Genomic DNA, 21,898 nt, shown 5'->3' on the forward strand with positions numbered 1-21,898 from the left:
CTGAGAGAAAATGAGTAAATTGTGATGTCACAGAAAGCTGGTCCATTTATTTGTGTGAGATTCATCGCGTGCATCTATTGAACTAGTCTCAATTGCTGGTGGTTATGAGATGTTATTGCCAGACACACACAGCAAGAGTTTTTTAACCTTATATCTCACTGCTGCTGAGTCAGTATAGTCATTACATTTCTCCTAAGACAAAGGAAAGAACCAGTGCCCAGAAAGGATAAACGTTTGCTAACAGTGTTTGAAAAGACAGGGTTTAAAGTAAAGGAAAAGATTGCGAACTTCCTGTGTCCATAAAACATCCCCAGGCCAACACTAAAACACAGGGGACTGGACTGGGCTGTGTGCTCTTCTTGGTGAAACACCCTCCCCTTCCACTCTGATGGGAGGATGGGTTACTTCAGCAATGCAAGTGGGGTGCCCCAACGGGAGGTACCTCGCTTCATCCCTTCTTCTTTCATCTGCTTGGAAGGTGCTGGACCAAACTCCTCTTCCATGGGCCTGAACATCCGTTTAACAAGGACACTGCTGCTAGAAAAGATGAGCAGAAAGGATTAAGTAAAGCCGGCAGGGTGCCAAAACAAAGGTTCTTGTATGTGTCAGTCCCTATCTTTTTCCTTTGTTTATACCATGCCTAGTTCTTCACAACCTCCTTCTGACCCCTTGCAGGTCCCAAGTCATTGCTGACTGGGGCAGGACACACAGTCAATATCTTCAGAGCATGGACCTGAAGACATACTCCTCATCGCTAAATATGGATCCACATAGGCAAGGCCTCTGGGTTTTACTCATCTAAACCCTCTTCCTGCTCAGAAGATGAGGTGGGGGAGTAGCAGAAGTGAGCCCTGGTGTCTGTGTCATCTCCAAATTACATCAGCCCCTCCCATCTAGCTAGGGCCTGGGGGTCCAGCACTCTCTTGCCAGCCCCGAGGGCACAGTGGGGACTTGTGGAAATGGGGTGGGTCTGCCTCATTGGTTCTCAGTTATGAGGTTGCCTGGACTTCCTGCTGTTCTATGGCTCTATCTGGTTGGAGCGGATGAGAATGTAGTGGTGGAAGTTCCCTAGAGACCCAGACCTCAGCTGCCCAGCCTTTCCTCCCCACTGGGAGAGGGTTTCAGGCCCCCTTCCTGGGAGCCCATGACGCAGAGGCCCTGCATGTCCCCAGGTAGGCCAGTTCTGATGGTTCTGCATTTCCTCCCAAAGTTCCTGTTGTTTCTGGGCACTCTAAGGATGGGGAGGACTGTTCAAGAGGAACAAAATACGGGAAAATAGACTGTCTTCGAAGAAAAGTCACTGATGCTGAGTGTTACAGACTGTGAGCCAGCGAGGGCAAGGACCAATCTTAGCCCAGTTTCAGTGATGACCAAACTAAGGCTCAGTGTACTATCTTCCGCAGGGTGACACAGTTCATCAGTGACACAGGCTGTTCAGAGAACCCAGCTTTGTGGGACAACCTCATGACAAAGGCACTCACTACATCTGAGATGATGAGTGAGGATATAAGAAATGACATTAAGAGTCAGCATTTTCTTACTTTATTCCTTAGTACGTCAAACTATGTAAATAACTTGAGGGAAAACTCAAACCAAAGTCCCAGGTGAAAGTGGTATTAAGTTTCTAGGTCACTGTTCCCTCTATCTTCCCCTCACTACCTTATAGTAAAAGGAGGTCATGCTATTATTCTGTCATGTCTTGGAACTGGAGTGACCATGACCTTCCTTAGGAGCAGAAGATAAAAACCCATTCACACAGCCATCAGTGACCAGTAGGTTAGTAACGGGTAAATAGCCTGAAATATCACCAGACACTCTTTCATGCTGTGTGAGGGTTCCTAAATCAGTGATTTTCTTTTTCTCACCAAGCAAGCTTTATTTATATTTTTCCAATTCTGTTGACTTTTGATAGCACTCCATTCTGAGCCATGACAAAATTTGCCATTAAAATAACATCTTGGATAAATCACATTTCCCTTGGGAGTTCAAAAATGCTTTTTCACTCTTTCAAATGTATAAATTGACTCCCAGTAGGGAGTCACTAAGTTTGTGTGGTCTTAATTCAACTGTTAAAACATTTATTTTCAAAACAAGGCAAGAGAAGAGGAGCCTCATTTGACAGATGAAAACAGCATGAATTTCAAGTCTCCTGATGCCTTGTCCAACTAATTTGATTATAGCAGAAATGAACTAAAGAACAAGGAAAAGGTGCTTTTTCTGATGTCAATCTCCATCCCTCTGGCACAATGTGTGACAATATGTGTATGTGGAGTGACTCCAGGCCCAGCAGCACATGAAATCATTGTGTTGAAGGATCAATCTCAGGGAAAGCAAGTGCCTGAAGCATAAACAAAGAGCTGCTAAGTTTCACCAGAAAAGAAATTGGGCAAGTATTCAGGTCTGAAGCCTGGGTCTCTGGCCATATCTGGGAGCGGTAATGCTGCACCCTGTCTCCCGGGCTGAACCGCACGAGGCCAAGGGAGGAGGTGCCTAAATAAAGTGCAGAAAGAAGTTACTTGCAGGCACCATGGAGACATAGTTTAATCTCTCACAACTCTGCTGATGGCTTATGTAGGCTAATTACCAAGTATATCCTAAATAAACTGACGTTCCTCTCCCATGTCTGCCTCAGAAAAGAGAAGGTCCTCATATAGTCAAGTCCTCACAGAGTCTCTCACTTTATGGAGTAGGATCTTAATTAATTTATTTCTAATAACAGATTGCTCTTTGGGGGAAGAACCCATCATCCCCATTAATCAATACTAGTTCGGGGTATTGATAGAATTCATCAGTAAAAAACAAAGAAACAAAAACCCAAGCAACAAACAAAACTCACATGTAGATTTAGTAATGATTACTATCATTAAGAGCTCAAAATTGCAAGTAAGAAATGACTAGGTCTGTAGGCCCCAGATGGATTAATTTAAGAGGAAATACAGATAGTTTTATTCTTGGCTAAGATGTTGTAGCTTGTGGCAAATCAATGTTTTGGACAGGAATAATGTGAAAAATTGCATGAAATTAAAAAAAAAAAATCTTAATGAAGGCATTTTGGAGACAGCTGAAGAGTCAGCCAGAACTTAAGGAGTTGAGATTTCAGAAAACAGAATTGCAGAAAGATGAGCTGATAATCAGTGAGCCACTTTTCCTCTCAAAGCATTTGCCAGTTCTTGACTGGCAGTAGAGGATGATAATCCCACAGAGGCACATACCCAAGGGCAAAAAACTTTATATAGGTTTGGGCAATCTCATGGTGCTAGAGAAAGAGAAAATGGTGTTTAGAGCTACAAAGGGATCCAGGACTTAAGGTCAAACTTCCATAGAGTAGGGAAGCACAGAGAAGTGAGCCAGACACTCTGCAGTATTCCTTCTGAGGTGTTTGTGAAGTTCTTACGCTGCACAGAACAAAAGAATGAGAAGTTAAGCAGAAAGCCCTTGAAAATCATAGAGAAGGTTTTGGAGTCTCCACATGCTAATAAAACAAAAATAACATTTCAGGCCTCACCAAGGAAGAAGGACCATAGAAAATCCCTCAGAGCTATAGTCTAGGAGTTAGGATGAACTACCGTGTTTCCCCGAAAATAAGACCTAGCTGGACAATCAGCTCTAATGAATCTTTTGGAGCAAAAATTAATATAAGACCCGGTATTATATTATATTATATTATATTATATTATATTATATTATATTATATTATTATATTATATTATATTATGTAAGACCCGGTCTTACATTATAGTAAAATAAGACCCAGTCTTATATTAATTTTTGCTCCAAAAGACGCATTGGAGCTGATTGTCCAGCTAGGTCTTATTTTCGGGAAAACACGGTAGAGGTAGTCTAAGGCTTAAACAAAATGCAGCCCAGCTTTGGGTCAGTTATGCCCCTGATTCAGTTCTAGTCATCTGCACTCACTCGAGAAGGTGAGGAAAACCTTCACAAGAGAAAAAGATGGTCATCCAGAGTCTCCTTAATTGTCTAATCATTGTTCATCATTCAATCAATGTTTATCAAATACACTAATAAACAGGACCAAGGGGAAAATACACAATAGACACAGACCCACAGATAACACAGTTATAGCACAATTATTTGAGTTATCAGATTTTAACTTAAAAATAATTGTGATTACTGTGCTCATGTAAATAATAAGACATGTAAGAACTGGAATCTATGAAATAAATAGATCAATTAAGTGGAAATCTAGCCTAGAACTAAAAAGTGAAATAATTTAAATTAAGAAATTAATAGATGAGTTTAATAGTAGATTGGACCCAGCAGAAGAATTTGAAAGTTGGATCAATAGAAAATATCCAGATTGAAGCATGGTGAACAAAGGGGATGGAAATTTCAGAAAAGAACATAAAAAACATAGGAGCACAATAAAAAGGTTGAATATACATTTAAAGTCTAAAAGTAGTAGAGAGAGAGGAGAGAAGCCCTATTTGAAGAGATAACAGCCAAGAATGTTCTAAAACTGATAAAAGATCAACCCAGAGAGTCAATAAATGCTATAAAATACCACATAGGGAAAACAATGCAAATAAAACCGAGATATAGGAACATATAGTAAAAATTCTGAAAACCTAAGAGAAAGAGAAATTTTAAAAAGCAGCCTCTCCAAAAACTAAGAAGGAAAGAAGAAAGGAAGGAAGGAAGGAAGCAAGGAAGGAAGGAAAAAAGGAAGGAAGGGATTTATAGTAGCAAGACTAAGACAGCTGACTTCTCAACAGAAATGATGAAAACCAAAACTGAAAGAAAGTAACTGCCAACCTGAAATTGCCAGCAAAAATATCCTACAAAAGTGATTGCAAAATAAAAATATTTACAACAATGAGAAAATTCTCTGCCAAAGAGTTCCAAAACAAAAGAAATACTAAGCAAAGTTCTTCAGGCAGTAAGAAAAGGATTCCAAAGAGAAACAGAAATAAAGAAAGGAATTAAGAGCAAAGGAAGGGGTAAATATATGTTAAATTTATAAAAGGAGGTAAAGCTTTGTTTTAAAAACCTTAAGTTTATATCTTCCAATTTGCAAAATGGCAAACTAGTATGCAAGCAAGAATAATTGGTACTAATGTAAGAAACCGATGAAAATCTGTGACTATGAGAAATGGTACAAATGATTTTCATTTCCTTACATATTTTTAAAACTTCCCTTGCATATGTGGTACAGATTTGGATATTATGGGGTGGGTTTTTAAATGCAATATCGAATGTAAAACATAAAAATATATCAATTGAAAAGAAGGTGTGCATGTTATCTCGAAATAAAAAGTTTAATTAAAAACAAAATTTAAAAATGGAAGGCAACATTGTGGCAGTCACTTATGGAACTATTTATAATATTATCAGAATCAATATTTGTGGCTTGGGATAAATTTCTGAGGACAATCTCATACATATGGATTTAGAAAGTGATACATTGCAACTTTGATGGTAGTGAAGAATTGTCCTAACAAACAGTGCGAGACAACAAAAATAAACTTTAGTGATGAGAAAGACGCTGAGATGAATTGTGAAGAATTTGAATAAAACTGTGTCATAAAACAGGTATTTCTAAATGATATGCTCTTCTTTAAATGTGTGTGTAAATAAATTAACAAAGCAAGTATCAGGAGACCACTGACACTTTTGGCTATATCCATAAAGATTTATGTATTCAAGTTGGCCAAAAGCTTTAATTTATATTTTCAACTTCTCTTTGGGAAACTGGGGATATCTCACTATATTTGTAATCATCTTATATTCAAGTAGATGTGGTAAAACATAGCCCACCAGACCTACATTTCATGGTTTGCCTAGCATCCCTGAGAACCAAAGAAAAGTGCTTGGTTCTCTGGGAAATTGCTCCTTTAAGAGAAATAGCACAGAATTCTAGAAGCATTTTGTTCTGTGCTATGAACATAGGATGATGACTTTTTAGGTTTAATAATAGGTTGATTGAATGCACTCACTGGTGATTGGTTAATAATCTCTAACTTCACCAAAGGGTATTGAATTCTAGCCGCAGTGTTGGCTTCCATGCAAGATGAACATCCAGAACTGCCTCTTGTTCTCAGCAACACGGTAACCAAGTTCATGGTTTGGTTTGGCAGCATCTATAGGACCCTGTCTACTGCAAGAGCAAAGGCAGGGCTTCTGCTGGAGTCACTCAGCCTGATGAGTGAAATCGCTTTGGGGAGCTGACTCTGAACAGGGATGGAACCAGTCTACGGGGTTGCCCTTCCCAACTTTGCCTTCTTCTGGCATTTGTTTTCCTAAAGTCTCAGTCTTTGAGGAAGTTACACAAGGTGGCTCCAAGGTGTGCCTTTGAGAAGAAGCAAGGAGATAAGAGTAGCTCTTGGAGAGAGGTCTGAGGGTCGCAAGCAGCATCCCATGGTGATGGCAGGATCTTGGAGGGAAACCACTGCCCTCCAAACACAGGGATGCCCAAACCTGCCAAGGATTCTCATGCCCCAAATGTACTGCAGAAGCCACAGAGCTTAAAGTGACCTCACAGTAGGCTGGCCAGGGGGCACCTCAGTGGGGATCACTGTGGACAGAGGATCAAGACAGGAAGGGTTTCCTAGGAAATAGAGGTTAGATATAGATGGAGACCAGACCCCCAGAAATAATGGAAATAGAATTTCTCAGTGTGTATGACATTTGCCTAGCAATTCACATACTGTTTCAGGATATTTAAAGCCCTTCTCTCTTCCCCGTAAGAGCCATTCACGAATCTCTGCTTACGGGCCCATGCTCTACAGAAATTGTTTTCTGTTTGGCTTATTCTTTCCATTCTTCTTCATGTCCCTCTCTTCCATTTCTCAATTAAATATCAATTATTCAGGGCCTGAGAAGGAATCTTAATAAAAATAACTTTGATATTTTTTTTTTAAAGTACCTTCCATGTATCTGGACATTTTACAGATGAATGCTTATAATAACTCTAGCAGGTAGGTATTACCATTTGCTATTTTTAGATAAGAAAACTAAGGGTACACAGGTTGTTATATGAAGTCACAGAGCTTTTAAGGTCAAGGCCAGATTCAAATCATGGCTGACTGGCTCTAGAGTAGCGGTTCTTAAACATTGCTGCACATTAGAATCATCTAGGAACTATTTAAAGCTCTCATGCCTCAGCTGCATGGCACACCAATTAAATCAAAATTCCTACAGGTGGTACCTGTACACGAATATCTTTCAACTCTCCAGGCAATTTCCAAGGGCAGCAAGAGGCCTGCTACTGAGCACTGGTGTCCAAAACCTCTGTATCTAACTGTCGTAGCCCCTGCCTACAAAACAAACCTGCATGGGATCTCTTGATCCCCAGTGCAGCACCTCAAGTCACCCCAAATATTCACTTTATCATTAGCCAAGAAGGCAGGAGCAAACTGAACCTAAGTTTAGGTTTAGGCTGATGATTGCTCCCTGCATTGTACCTCACATGAATTTTCTCTAGTTTCTCTCTTGAATTGCATTAGGGATTGCCGGCACTTCAGGCTGAAAAGCTCTCCTGCTTGGGCACAAGTCTTTGTCTGACCACCACTCTGGCTTTGGAGTTGCAGGGAGAAAGGCTCTTGTGTGCCATGGGAGGCTGTCTCCCCCCGCTGGTGGTTGTGTGAATGCTGCTCTCAAACACTCAATTAGATGCTTTAATGCTAATGTGACTGTGCCTGGCAGGAGAGTGAAGAGCTGGCCGCAGACAGTCCTGATGGAGGCGACGATAAGGCCAGTGAAGGCAGCAGTCCCCGGGGCTAGGTGAACTGGTCCCCTCTGCCAGGGACACTCATCTGGGCTCGTCGCAATCTGGGTCCTATACCCCAAAGGAGGAGCCAAGGGTGTGCCTTTGTCATCACAATGAGGGCCTGTCTCTTGATGCCCCCTTGGCAGCCACAGACCAAGAATTAAGAGGGGTAGGTGACAGGGTATGACAGCCAAAAGCAGGCGATATGAGGGTACAGCTAGACCTGGGTTCAAATCCTGCCTCTGTCACTTACCAGCTGTGTGACCAGAACAAGTTTCCTAATCTCTTGAAGTTTCAGTTTCCTTGTTATAAAGTGGAGGCAATTACAGCTTCTTCCCCATGGGTAATTGCAAAAACCGCAATTCCTTTTGCACCAACCTAATATTTTGGGAGAATTCAGTGAAATCATGCATGTAAAGCACTTAGTACAGTGCCTAGCCACGGTATCCAGTGAATGTTAATTTACTTTTCCATGTAACAATAGCCAAGTACCTACTGTATGTTAACCCTGAGGCTCCCAAGTCACCCATATTGCTCACCTGATGTCTAATGAGACAAGGTAAGAAAAAGAGGCTCAGACTCGGACCTCAAGAGTGTGCTAAAACAGAGGGTAACTCTTACAGAGGCCAAGCCAAAAGAGTTAGAAGCAGGCCAACTGGCCACCTAAAGGTTGCCAACTTGCCAGGAAGGACCATTTCGGCTAAGGTGGACTAAGGGAGGTCTGTACATGAAGCAGCGTCAGGTCTCAGGCACTTCTCACTCACAGAGCTAACTTTTCTCATGAGGATAACATAATGTTAGTACTAGACGGGACCTTAGGGATCGTCTCATACAAAATCCTCATTTGCCTTTGAGGAAACTGAAGCCCAGAGGTCAAGGAGCCAGCCCCAGTCCTATCAGTACGCGGCAGCCCGGAGGGAACGTGCGCTTCCTACGCCCAGAGTCAACCTTCTTTCCATGACGCCACACTGTCCCTTGTAAAGTACGTGCATAACAGATTAGCACTGATAGTGCTAATCACGTCTGCTCATTCCAGCCCCTGGAAAGGTATTACCATGTGCCAAGATAAAAGGAACAATCTAATTAGGTATTTAGATAATTTAGAACTCAGAATTTAGAGGTCAGATCCTGGACACAGGTCTTCTGCTCCTAACTAGCTGGGGAGATATGTGACTCCTTTGAGATTCTCTATCCTTTAGGATAAAAAGTGGCAAACTTTCTCAGTAAAGGGCCGGAAGAGTAAATATTTGGGCTTTCCCGGCAACAGGGTCTCTGCTGCAATTACTCAGCTCTGCTGTGGTAGTAGCAATGCAGCCACAGACCAGATATAAAGGAATTCACGTGGCTGAGGCCTGATTCGGTCCTTGGACTGCAGGAAAACCTCTGCTCTAGGAAATGAACTCGGTCACATCGGCTCCACTTGCTTCACCTTGAAATGTTTTAGAAGTAAACATATTACTTACATGAGAATAGGGAAGCCTTGGTTTGACTACAGTTTGATAAAAAAGTGATCTTGATTTCAGTTATTATACACATAATGCAAACCAAGATTTTATTACACATATGAATGTAACGTACATACTGAAAAATGAATGTAGTTGTAGATCGTTTTAAGAGAAAAACAGCATCTCTGGGTCCTAAGAAGAAATTATCCCAAGATAATCTCCAACTCATGTGGTTAAGAACAGATGTTTACTTCTGAGAGCCAATTTTAAGGAGATTACTAACAAATTTGGTAGTATTCCCTGGAGGGGAAATTAAGATGTTGAGAGGTAAAATTACATTCAAATGACAAGGAAAGGATAAGACTGATCCAGAGAGCAGAACTAGAGCCAATGGGTAGCAGCCAAAAGAAGACAGACATCATTTCAACAAACTAACTTTCTGAAGGCTGGAATTGTGCAGCTAATGAGCTACCTCACACAGAGTGAGAATATTTAGAATATTCCCATCAGTGTGAATATTCAAGGAGAAGCTGGCCTCTTGAGGATGTGGTATAAGATGGTACATTGCTTAGGAAAGCAGGTCAGCTAAATGACCTTGACAGTTCCTTTTCGAATCTAAAATTCTAGGTGTCTATAAAATGAGTTCTGGATAGAAAGCACTATGCAGAGACTTGACGTACAAGACACAGAGAGTCTTCGGTGACCCTAAGTAAACCCTCTCTTACCTACAGTCCTAAGGACAGTGCAAAATTTCTCAGCCTTCCCAACTCCCTGCCTCACCACTTAACCAGCCTCACCACTAGCCCACCCGGCTCACTTCCCAGCATGAGGACGTCAGGAAATGTGTGCAGGTGGCCCAGGCAACACTGAAACAGGGCAGGCTGTCTTCTTGGCTCTTGCCTCAGGCTCACCTTGATCTTGTGTTGGGGCCAAAAACAATTTTCAGTAACTGGATTATAGGTAAAAAGTGGAGTTGAAGAGCTGTGCCACTTAGAAAAGTAGTTATTAAAAAGGCAGATATAGGAAGGAGAGAGGGGGAAAGAGAGGTTTGGAAGGAGAACAGTATTCCCCCAGCCTTCCTTAGACACTGCCCAGAATCAAACATTTCTCAGCTCTGAGTCTAGAGCTGAGAGGAGGGTCCCACCCCTCACCCGCGGTTACCCACTGCTCGAAGAGCCATTTGTACTGACGTGAACTGACTTTGAATGTTTAAGTGAAAGAACTGAGTGTCTTACCCTTCTCGTTCATCATCTGTGTTGTAATACACCTGTGGAACAAAACAATAGGTTTACTGTAGGTCCTAGACAAGAAATGGAAATATACTATGTGACGCACAGACTTTCCTAGGGCATTACACTGTCTCGTAAAAAAGACAAATCTATTTAATGATGTGGTGCATGTGTGTGTGTGTGTGTGTGTGTGTGTGTGTGTGTGTGTGTGTAAGGAAATACAAATTTAACCTTCTCACATTCTCCCTAGGATTAGTTCTTATATTTTAATAAAACAAAATTGGAAATCTGATTATTTCCAGTTCAAGTAAGTCTGGTAAGATTACCTATAGCCCTAAGCCAAATCTTGCTTTTAATGATAAGGAAATATTTTAGCAGGATCTGAAAACCATTGTTTAGAAGGGCGCTAGAGCAGGGCCTGTGACTAGGCAATCCCATCTGGTCCACAGGTGAGCTGACACTAGACACGGTGCTTAGGTGATGGGAGGGGAGCAAGACGTCCCATGGCGGTGCTGCATTCACCCCAAGCCTCTGTGTATTCCCCAGAGGGGCCTGGGTTACCCTGGCATCCAGCATCAGTGTTCCAAATGGCCAGAGAAAGATCTTTGAGAAAAGACACTAGGTGGTCAACATGGCGGCAAGCAGAATCAGAATTAAAGCAATTATACAGCATTCTTATTATTTTATGAAGCAACAAGAGAAAGCCAGAGGGGATCCACTGTGTACGTAGGTTCGCTTAACCCAATTATTTATAAAAATTAATTGTGGATCTTTCATGAGCTTTATCGGTGTGCTTCAGGAACATTTTCGTTTGAGTAAAGAACAATAACCACATTAGTACTGGACACTTACATATTAACTTCAAAAGTCGCCTCTAGCTCCAGGACATTTTGTCACTGTCCCTACCCCAGTCACATGGGAGAGAAAGAGCTGTGCCTAGATAGACACCCTCCCTACAAACATTCTCCAAGGCTCTTGGCGGTTCCTGGGATCCCGCCAAGCCTAGACTGAGTTATATAACACAGCTGGTTACCTGGAACTCTTTGAGAATGAGTCATTCTAGTCATTAGCTCAGATTTCCACAAGGAACTTTTCCCTCTTAAATTTTTTATGTCTATTGTTGCATTGTATACTTTGTTTCTTCTTAAACAGAAAACAATGAAGGTAAGATGTTTCCTCCCCAATAGCCCTAGAGTCAGGGTGGAGCATCTGTCATTGTGATGTACTAGATGAGACCACCCATCCATTCCAGATGCATATGGAATGACAATGACCCACATAAGTGAGGGAGCCTGGGTCACAGGACTGACCACACAACTGGATTTTGGGGGGAAATGTTCCTGATGTTGGCCTGTGTTTTGCTAGATTCTCTAACGGTGGCATAATGCAGCTGCCCTGCCTGGCTACACGGCACAGTAAAGGACAGCTCTCTGCAAAGTTGGCTGGTGACCCAAAGATGGAAGCAGCCTTCTCGTACGTGTTCTCTGGGCCTCCTGAAAGCCTCCACTACAGGGTCCCTAGCACTGTTCTTGCATCGTCATAGCTCCTCCTCTCGCACAATGACGCACTGTTTCTTCCTTGTCAGTTGTAGGCTTCACTGCACTAATGTAATTTTAGAGAGTGTTCCTCAAACTTCAGAGTGCATAAAAAATATCTGGAGACCCTGCCATAAATGCAAATTCCTGGAACACACATCAGAGAGTTTAATTCCAAAGACCTGGAATGGAACTTGGGAACCTGAATTCTTAACAAGAACTCCTGTGATTTGGAGGATGGTTGCTTCCAAAACAAAACTGGGGAGACTATTCTGACGGTGTCAGAAAAGAGCAGTGGTGCCCTCTTTGGGTTCAAGTGCTTTGAGGAAGGCAGACACCTGCAGAGTATTATCTGGGAAGAGGCCGGCTCTGCATCCCACAATTTCTCCCCAAGCTCCCTTATCACTTGTTTTTAAAGGAATTCCAGACAAAAGCTGCAATGAACAGCAGAGCTTTACTGTGAGGAGAAGGAGAATAAAGATCTCCACAGTGCTTGCACAGTGGGTTCATTGCCTCATATTAGTTTTTGATAATTGTCTGATGAATATTCCGACCCACATGTGAATCAGTGAGATCACGGGGGAGGAGGGTACATGTGAGCTGACAGGGAAGATCCCCACTCCCCAGTCTGAGTCTTTGGGTGACTAGGAATCACTGTACCATGGCTGCTGAGCCATCAGCGTGGCTTAAGTATATCTCACTGACTGTAACCTAGAGGGCTGCCCGTTCTGCGGTTGGGCAGAGCTGCGACGTGGCTGGTTCTAACAAGGCTCACACCCGCAGTAACTACTGAGCTGCATACTCTCACCTGCCTCCCTGCCCCCACCCCGTTGGTAAAACTGGGCCATCTTTTGACCTGCCACTGCTGGCTTTTTTACATGTCAAAATCTGCCAACTCCTGCCCCATGTCCGCTCCTCATCCTATGGCACGCCCGTCTTCCCTCCTGTCTGTGAACCCATCTCCTAGGTTTCTAGCTCTTCTAAGAAAAAGCAGCCTTTAAAGTCCCAACCAGCCATAGTGGGTGCTCCTTTCCTTGGCCAAGCAGGTTGACCAACCACAGAATATTCACGCATTGTTCCAGGGCACAGCTGAATGTGTTCCTTTGTTGCCTAAAGCTCAGGCAGGCTCCCTCGCTGACTCCTTAATTCTGATTCCAAGGGCACAGGGAAAGCCTAGGGGCTCTGCAAGGGTGGATCCCAGCATCGCCAATGGCCTGGGAGGGGGTGCTGATTTGGCTGCTTTGCAACTGCTGAAACCCACAAACTATAGCAGCTGCACTTTCCTTCTGATTCAGTCACAGGCTAGGAGCGCAGCCCAGGACACGGAGGGGCAAGTGAGGCCAGAAGACTGACAGTCACGAGAAGCCAGGTTGGGTCACTTTTTCTATTAAGATTTATTTACAGCTTTTTATATTTCAGAGAAATGTTGCCAAGAGAGTAATAGGTCAGGCTGTCATGGAGCTGAAGCCAGAATCATGAGAGTAAACAACAAGAACAATTTAACTCAATTGTCCTCTTAGGTGTGAAAACCTAGCTCCATAAAATCACATGCAGCAAAGACTATAAATATACAAATCACCACCATGTTCTTGGGAATTAAAAAATAAAATAAAATTTGGTGCTGGCCCTCATCTCTTGATGAATCATAACATTCTTCTTTTCCTTTTGTGTCCTTATTCCTATCAAATAAGAAAAGATGGGAATGCTAAATTTGTTTTTAGAGGAATGTGCTCAAGGAAAAAGCTAGGGGTATTTTGTTCCCATGTTGTGTCATAACAGCAACAAGAAGCCCTGCTTATGTAACCGCTTTGTCTCGTATATATCAAAAACAACACTAGGGAACAAAATATTCTCAAAAAGAGAAAGTGATGCCAATTTTGACTTCTCCCAGCCTAAGGTCAATTCCAATGAGTGTCTAAACAGTTAGAATGGAGGAAACATTTGAGTACATCAATATGCTCCTATTTCTCAAAACAGACCTTTCCTCAAAGGACTTTGGGTTTAAAAGAAAACTAACCAATGCAAAATTCACTAAAACTCAACTGGTTTGATGAAAGACAATTCTGGCTAATGCTAGGGAAGTAATTATTATTTTTTTTCACACATCTTTATCACATAAAATAAATAATACTAAAGATACTATGAAAAGAAAAAATCATCCATGTATCATAACCGTACTCATAAAGTGTTATAATTTTCCTTGTTCCCTTCAAGTTCAAATATATATTTGGAATCACTGTATAGAACACTTTTTCTCACTAAACATTATCATAACTAGTTCTCATGCTGCTACATAGTTTTCATAATTATAACTTTAGTGGCCCCATAATATTTCATCAACTTGAGCTACCATAATGAGTTAATTATTATGTCATTTTAATATTAGCTCTTTCATTTCACTTGTAGACATACTTAGAAAACAGGAATTGTTGTGTGTTTTTTTAAAAAAAGGCTTGCCTACAATCCCATTTTTCTTTCAGTATGAAATTACTTACCAACTCAATGGAAACTGTTAATTTACTACAGGAAAAACTATTAATAGGGTTTAACCATAGAATTTTTCTTGTGCAACTTTCTGCAGTTATAGGCGCAGTTCAATTTCCCACCATTAGGTGGAGTTCTATGTCATCGGCTAATCCCACGTGACAAAACTAAAACAACAAAACTTAGGTAGGTTATCAGCCTTACTTTCTTCCTCTTTCATTGCTTTGTCAACACTTCACAAACATCAGCTCATTCTCTTCTTCCCCTTAGTAAGTCAGTTTCTTTTTCTGAGGCATTCCTTTCTATAAACATCTACTTTCTGTAGAGAATGACTGATTCTTTGTTGAAGGCATGAAGTGTGGGTTTTATTTTTAAGGTCAACACTGCCTGAAGTGATTCTGTCTTAGGCTCTACCAGCCCCACACATGAATGGCTTTTAGCAGGTAGATCGTACCTGTCCTGTCCTCTGCAGGTTTGCAAAGTGAACATCAGGTATGAAGAGGACCGGCTGCGAGTGCAGATCAGGCATCGTTTTGAAATAGGTGATGTCACTCTTCTTCTGTAAAGGTATTGCTGCCAATTTTCCATCTGAGGCTGGACATGATCAAAAACCCCAAAATGAGAGGGTTATGCATAATTGAGAACTGTAAGGTCTAGTCTCAGCTAAACTTCATGACTTTCTCGTCTGAAGCTTTCCAAATGCCATAGATGTGAACACACTCTAAAAGACCCCCTCTCCCACTGTTAAACCAACAGAAAAAGCTCACTTTGAGTGAGTCCTCCTGAGGCAGAGCTCAGGTCCCCTCACATTCTTCTGCCCTCTCTGTGTCCTAGATTCCTTGCCTATAGAAGGAAAGCGTTGGTCTCCATGATATTACAAAGTCTCTCCTTGCTCAAACACTCTATGACCACTGATTCTATGTGCTTTTCACAGAGACAAGTCAACCTATCTCCACTGCTAGGGAAAAGCACACTATCCTTCGCATCTCTATAGTTTTACCTGCAGCCCACTACTTTCCATTTGTTCCCCAATGGACCCAATGGAGCCCACCCCTTCTCCAAGATACTCACAGTTGTTGCACTGGGTTTGGGAGGCCTGGCCTTTCCCCTTCTTCCTGTTCTGCTTCCTCTCTTCATCTCGGATTTTTCTTTCTGCTCCCTGACAGGGAAAAACAAATACAGACAATGCTAGGTATGTTATCAGAGCATGCACAAATACTGTCCACACATAAATCACAGGAATAAGAAACAAAACAAGGGGAGGAGAGCAGGCAGCCCCATTTCCATCCCTCTGGTGAGGTTGTTCTCAGTTCTGAAAGTCTCAGATCACTCATTAGTCTACACCACATTTCTGACCTCCAAGTGAGCCCACTTCTCCCAGATTTCCCCCGTTTGTTATCTTGGCTATTTACATAACTCAATTTTGAATCCATACAGAAAGAGCAGACCCATTTCCCATTTCCCTATCCCAGTGAAGCTGGTTAAGTAATTTTTATTGATTATGATAAAATGTCCTAAGGTGAAGCACTGGCCCGTTAACATCATTCCTAGGCACACAGAGGGTATTAAAGTTGAGTGTGAATTCCCTACAAAACTTTTCCTTTGCTCGTTGTTATGGAACTTTTCAAAACATCACAGTAGTGTAAATGAGGGAGGGCGTAAGACAACTGTACAGGAGGTAACATCACTTTGTACATACAGGTATGATTTTGTGTTCTGTTGTAATATGGCTGTACGGTCTTGGAAATGAATCAAATAGAAAAAAGTTTGGTCTGTTCACCTCCTTTCTGCTCCTCTGTTCCTTGTAATCTGACTTTTTCATTGGCTTTTCTTGCCAGGCCCCATCTTACTTAACCAGTTGACCATCACCTTCTATCTCTTTCCTTCTCGGCCTTCGAGGATTTCTTGATTATCCTCTCCTCTCTTTGGTCAGTCTTCTATGTCAGCTTTGCTAACTCAGCCTCCTCTTCTCACCCCTCTACTAGAGCTGTTCCAACAGTTCCCTTTTCCTTTTTCCATCACCTTTCTTGCTGCAGAAGACTTCATCTGCACCAGTGTTTTCATGACGCTCTGGACAGGTGACAACCAAATAGACTTGTCGAAGCCTAAACTCCTCCCCCAGGTTTCAGATCCGTATTTACAGTTCTGGTCCTTTGTGGCTGCATATTTAAGGAGCACTGAAGCACGAACTGGCCAGTAACTTCTAACTCTTGGGAAAGTGCCCCCCAAATCGTCACACACAAGAGTGATTTGATAATATTAAAATGTCATCCTTCTACTATGCAAAAAAATCTTATTAAAAGGCAAAGGACAAATTGGTGAAAATACTTGCAATGAAATATCATAAAGTGTTAAATCCTTAATCTATAATGATTCAAATTAAAATAACAACTAACATATCAATAGAAAAGTGGACATGAGTCATGAACTAGGCAATTCACAGAAAAAGACACAAATGGTTTGAATTAAAACAAGGAAATATATTTTTTGCTTATCACACTGGCTTAAAAAATAAATAAATAAAGCAGATTTCTAATTTTGGCCAAAGTAAGGCCATAACACAGTGGGGATTTGTGGTCAATGAAGGCATTATAAAGAAGACGGCATTAGTGCTAATTCTTGAAAAACGAGTAATTATAGCTAATACTTACATGGCACTTATCTGTGCCAGTTAAGTCTATGAGCTTTACATACATAAGATTTGGACACTTATGAAGTTTTAATCAGATATTTTAAATATGCATTTTTATGTCAAAAAACTTCTTATTACCAAAGGGGGTAATTATTTTACAGTGCTTCACTTTTAAGTTTTGAGTTGTCATTGGTATATATAAACTGGGGAAATTCTTAGCAAGCGGGAAATAAAATATAGAAATATTTGCTTTTGTAGTCTCTTCAAGATATATTAAGATTTTATAGAGTTTTGATGTTTAGCTAACATATAATATTTTCAGGGGAAAAAAGTGTTAAATATACAGATGACACCTTGTTCAAATGTGTGTGAAATAAAAGCAAAAGGCTCCTATTATTCTTTTTTTGTTGTGTTCATGTAGTATTTTTCTATGCATTTGGAGCTCTGTATGATATTGCATTTAATATAAATAGAAAGGTAGTACTTTGCCTACCTATATGAATTACAACTCACCCAAGACACATCCAAGTTTGTTAAGCAATTTTATTTCTAAATTAGTGTTTTATTTTGCACTTGTTTCTGTGAGGAAAAGGTCTGGAATTGATCTTTTTCAGGACTTATATATGTTCAATGTAAATTTTTAGAAAATAAAGTCACCTGCTAATTATTTTACAGGCATTCTTTGATATGCCAAACCCAAGAGACTAACATATAACATAGAGTAGTTCTCTATAGAGTCTAGTCTTGGTGCCTGGTCTACATAAAAAAATTCCTGCCTAGAATAACGCAATATAAGCATGAGAAAACAATTCTGATAGTGTCCAAACACTCTTGGGAGAACCACAGTTCTCATTTATAAAATAAACCTTTGACTCCACAATGACCCAGGGAAGCTTTGCTACATTCAGTTCAGATGGAGAAAGCTTCCCTGAATATGACCTTCCAAAAATTCCTTTTCCTTCCGTTGATTATTTATGACCTGGAGCTTCTAGAAAATATTCTTTCTACTCTTATTAAAGTACAAAAATATACGTATGTATAGTTCTTCCAGAAGAGTATAATTTGCATAATTTGGTAAAAATATAACATTTGTCATTTGAAAATAATTTCCTCCACCTAAATGTTCACCCTGGAGTATTAAATTTTTAGAAATATGCCTGAAGATATCCTAATTATATTGTGATCACTTTTGTTACCTCTTGAAAGATAATGGCTATCTTTGGTTTTTATTTGCCACTTAAATTGTTTCTCTTAAATTTATTTTTACAATGTGGCTTTAACCTATTTAAAGTTGGCTAAGGTACCGAAAAGATGGTTTGGAGAAGTAGATTTAGCTTTTCATAATTTTCAATAGACATTGCCTCCAAGATCATTCCAAATGAGAATTAATAAAGAGAACAAATATATTTTAAAAAAAGAAAAGAATGTGGCTTAATTTCTCAAGTTTTGCACTATAGTTACTGTTTATAATTCTTGTTTTTTATCAAAAATAATGGAAGTAATTAAATATAAAGATATAGACATAGGTATCAATTACAGGTAGCTATATACAGATCCTGAATTTTTCATGCATAATCAGACATATTTCAATAGAAGTATCATAATGCCAAAAAAATTAGAGAAAGCCCTATTTTCATCTGTAATCGCACAGGTGTATTAATTGGAATTCAAGCTGGAGAACTATAAATAATGCAGAATTCCACCTGTTTAAGATTCTAGACTGTGACTGGGAACCCTAGTTTTAAAATAGAAGAGCTCTTAATTTTTTTGCTTTAGAGGATAATTCAAATTAATCATTTGCCTTTATACAACTATTTGAAAAGTGCAAAAATTAAGCTTTTCCTCTTTTTAATCTCCTAGGAGTGAGTTTGGCCTGGGTTTTGAAATTAGAGCAGCAAATATGATGGCAAGTTACAGCAAAAGATTTTGTATCTAGCTTATTAGGAAAAATTAGTAGTGGCTAAGGTTCATACACCCTGCTTGCCCCATGAGATTTCTCCCTTATAAGTTTCCTGACCCTTGACATTGGGATATGTAAACTGAAAACTATCCACTGGAAATTCTTAACATCACTAGCAACTTAGAATACATGCCAACATTCACCCAATATTCTCTAATCACTTTCTTCTACTTAGCACTGATATGTATTAGGCTGAATTTAAAGTAGGAGCTATAGAAAACACGCCTATTTTCTGACTAGCGAAGTATTTGTCAATACAATTATTTCCAGTTTTTATATACATATATACAACCAAGCACACATAAATGAGTGGTTCTTTCAGCCATTCCCTTGCTGCAGATTACCCTTTTATGACTTTTGGACACAAATGCTTTGGATAAACCCACAGAATCCTCTTTTCCACCCTCTCCCTTTTAGATGTAAAACAACTATGAATGAAAACTTATTTTTAAAAAATATTTTCAAACAAAAGGTATAATCAATGATTTTATTTATTTACTGTCTTAGTTTCTTATGTCGTAAGCAGTGTTATATTGTTGTTCCCTTACACTGTCTACAGACGTAAGTGAACAACAATATAACACTCCTTATTCACTCCACATTTTTGCTTTATTTTTTAGTAGTTATCACATCAACACTGTGGAAAAAAAATATTATATGAGCACCCTATAAGCCCTCTCTTTCCCACTTTCAATTCTAACTACCGAAATGAAGGTAAATGGATTGCTCAGTTCCTCCGTCCATCCTTCCCCAGCTTTCTCCTTGCCCCTAATTTTACTCCTCACTTCCAAAAAGGAGATTCATGGAAGGGGATTCCACAGTCTCCTTGAAATATCTGGAATAAAGTAAGGGAATTCAAATTATTTAAATACTCTCCCAGTTGTACTTTAAAAATTCCATGTTGTATATCATTTGAAAATGTTTTCTGAATGTTTAATATGCTGAATTAAAAATATAAATGAATTTTGTTTTGTTTTGTTTTTAAAGTCTACCCTGGCTCCTTGTTGAGGTTTTGGATTTTGGTACTTTATGTATAAAGGTATTTACAAATTCAAAGCATATGAGTTTAGAATCAAACCTGTATTTGCATCCAGCTCCTCTACTTTTTCATTGTGTAACTCTGAACAAGTTACTTATACTTGTTGACCTACGGTTTTCTCATCTATAAAATAACTGTGTCTATTGACTTAATTGGCCTCTGTATCACGAAGGCTGCCTAAATGTCCCTGAGAGGGTTCTGCTGCTCTGACGGCTGGATGACTGGCACTAACTGAAACCGTCATGACAAGAAAGACTTTGAGATTTTAGAAGTATTTACCACTATGCTGCATGTCCCTGACCCAGTGGAGTTCTAGTCAATGTGTGTGTCTCTCTCTTCTCCTGACCATCTCTGCTCTGTTCACAGAAGCCCACTTCTCTCTATACTCTATCACTGCTAAACCAGAACTTTCAAACATGTTAACGGCACAGTAGGCCTTTGACACAACTGACTGCAGCACCTTTAAGAGTACTGGGCAATATTGAATTAGTTACTCAATTATTTTTCCCCTTCCTCTGCCCAGGATCTAATCTGAAGTCATATCCTTTTATGTCCAGTTAATACCTATAATGCAGTTTGCCAGCTTACTGTATTATTCGTAGTCTTTCCCCATCCTCCCCAATTTTTAAATAATAGTACTATGTCTACATTATTAGAACAGATGATATTGTCATTACTGTCTCTTCATTTAGAATGAGATCTATAGGTAAATAAATACTTAATGCTCCCCATCAGTCCCTTTTATCAATGTCTTTACAATCACATTGTTTGTTTAAAGTTTGTTCAATACTAGATTACCCAAGAAGGAATATTTTCTGGATTTTTGCTTGTTTGTTTTCTGGTCTTATTTTTTTTGTTTGTTTTTGTTTCTTCGCTTTTGATTTTGCCTGTAATCATTACACTTAAAAGTCAGTTTAGCTGGGTATAAATTCCTTGACTCACATTTTGTTTACTTGATTTTGTTTAAATAGCATTGTCTTCTGACAAGGTGTTACTTTTGAAAGTTGGATGATAAAAGGTTCCTTTTAAGTGACTTAGTATTTATCTTATTTTCTTAGGTGCCCAAAGAATACCTTCCTTTGTTCCTAAAGTCCAATAGCTCAACTATTTGGAATTGGCTATCCTGGGTCAATTTTCCTATGTGTGCAGAAGGTAATTTAAATATGTATACTTTCTATTTTAAGTTTTCCTGATTTATCATTTTTAGCATTTGTTCCATTTCATTGTTTAGGTGTTCTTCCTCAAAGATTCCTATTTATGTATATTGAATCTTCTCTCTCTCTCTTCTTTATCTATTATTTTCTCTCACATTTCTTTCTTAATTTCTACTAATTTAAAAAATTGTGTTCTTTCCAACTTGTATTCCTCTTAAGACATTATCTGTTATATTTATTCACTCTTGTGTTGCTTCTAGTGTAATCTTTACTTCTAAAGTATTTTGATGTTTTATTTCTAAATTCTTTCCTGAATTGTATCACATTTCTCTTCAAATCATTCTATTCTCCAAACATCTCATGTCTTGAGTTTTTCAAAGTATTATTTATGTTGATCTTCATAACTTCTATAATTTTCTTAATTTCATTTACCTAATTTTGGAACATTAGGCTACAATTTTCACCTGTTTTGTGGGCATGTCTTTCTGGTATGCATCCACTGTCTACAGGGAAATCAGTCTGATCTTAATCTCCTTTTTAAGGAGACATCATAGGGGATTCAAGTATTTTTCTTTTCGATTAGTCATTCTTAAATGAAATGAGTGGGCCAGGTAGTTCTTCTAGCTCCATGGCACTCACGCTCCTGTTCTGGTATGTTCATAAAGTGATTAAAAAAAGAATAGTTTTAGGGGTG

General features: G+C 39.7%; 1 protein-coding gene across 4 annotated transcripts in view; it reads right to left on the reverse strand.

Annotated features, from left to right (window-relative positions):
• Positions 1–21,898, reverse strand: part of GRHL2 (grainyhead like transcription factor 2) — a 151,293-nt gene that overhangs the window by 23,639 nt on the left and 105,756 nt on the right. For 3 of the 4 annotated variants that reach the window (XM_019754156.2, XM_019754154.2, XM_074316286.1), the window contains exons 10-13: positions 15,491–15,578; positions 14,874–15,013; positions 10,407–10,438; positions 443–537 (exon numbers count right to left, since the gene is read on the reverse strand). In XM_019754156.2, the coding sequence (XP_019609715.2) occupies positions 443–537; positions 10,407–10,438; positions 14,874–15,013; positions 15,491–15,578 (355 nt within the window). The remainder of the gene's footprint in view (positions 1–442; positions 538–10,406; positions 10,439–14,873; positions 15,014–15,490; positions 15,579–21,898) is intronic. The other variant, XM_019754155.2, reaches the window with a different exon arrangement.

The sequence above is a fragment of the Rhinolophus sinicus genome, linkage group LG12 (assembly GCF_036562045.2).
Source record: "Rhinolophus sinicus isolate RSC01 linkage group LG12, ASM3656204v1, whole genome shotgun sequence".
Classification (NCBI taxonomy): domain Eukaryota; kingdom Metazoa; phylum Chordata; class Mammalia; order Chiroptera; family Rhinolophidae; genus Rhinolophus; species Rhinolophus sinicus.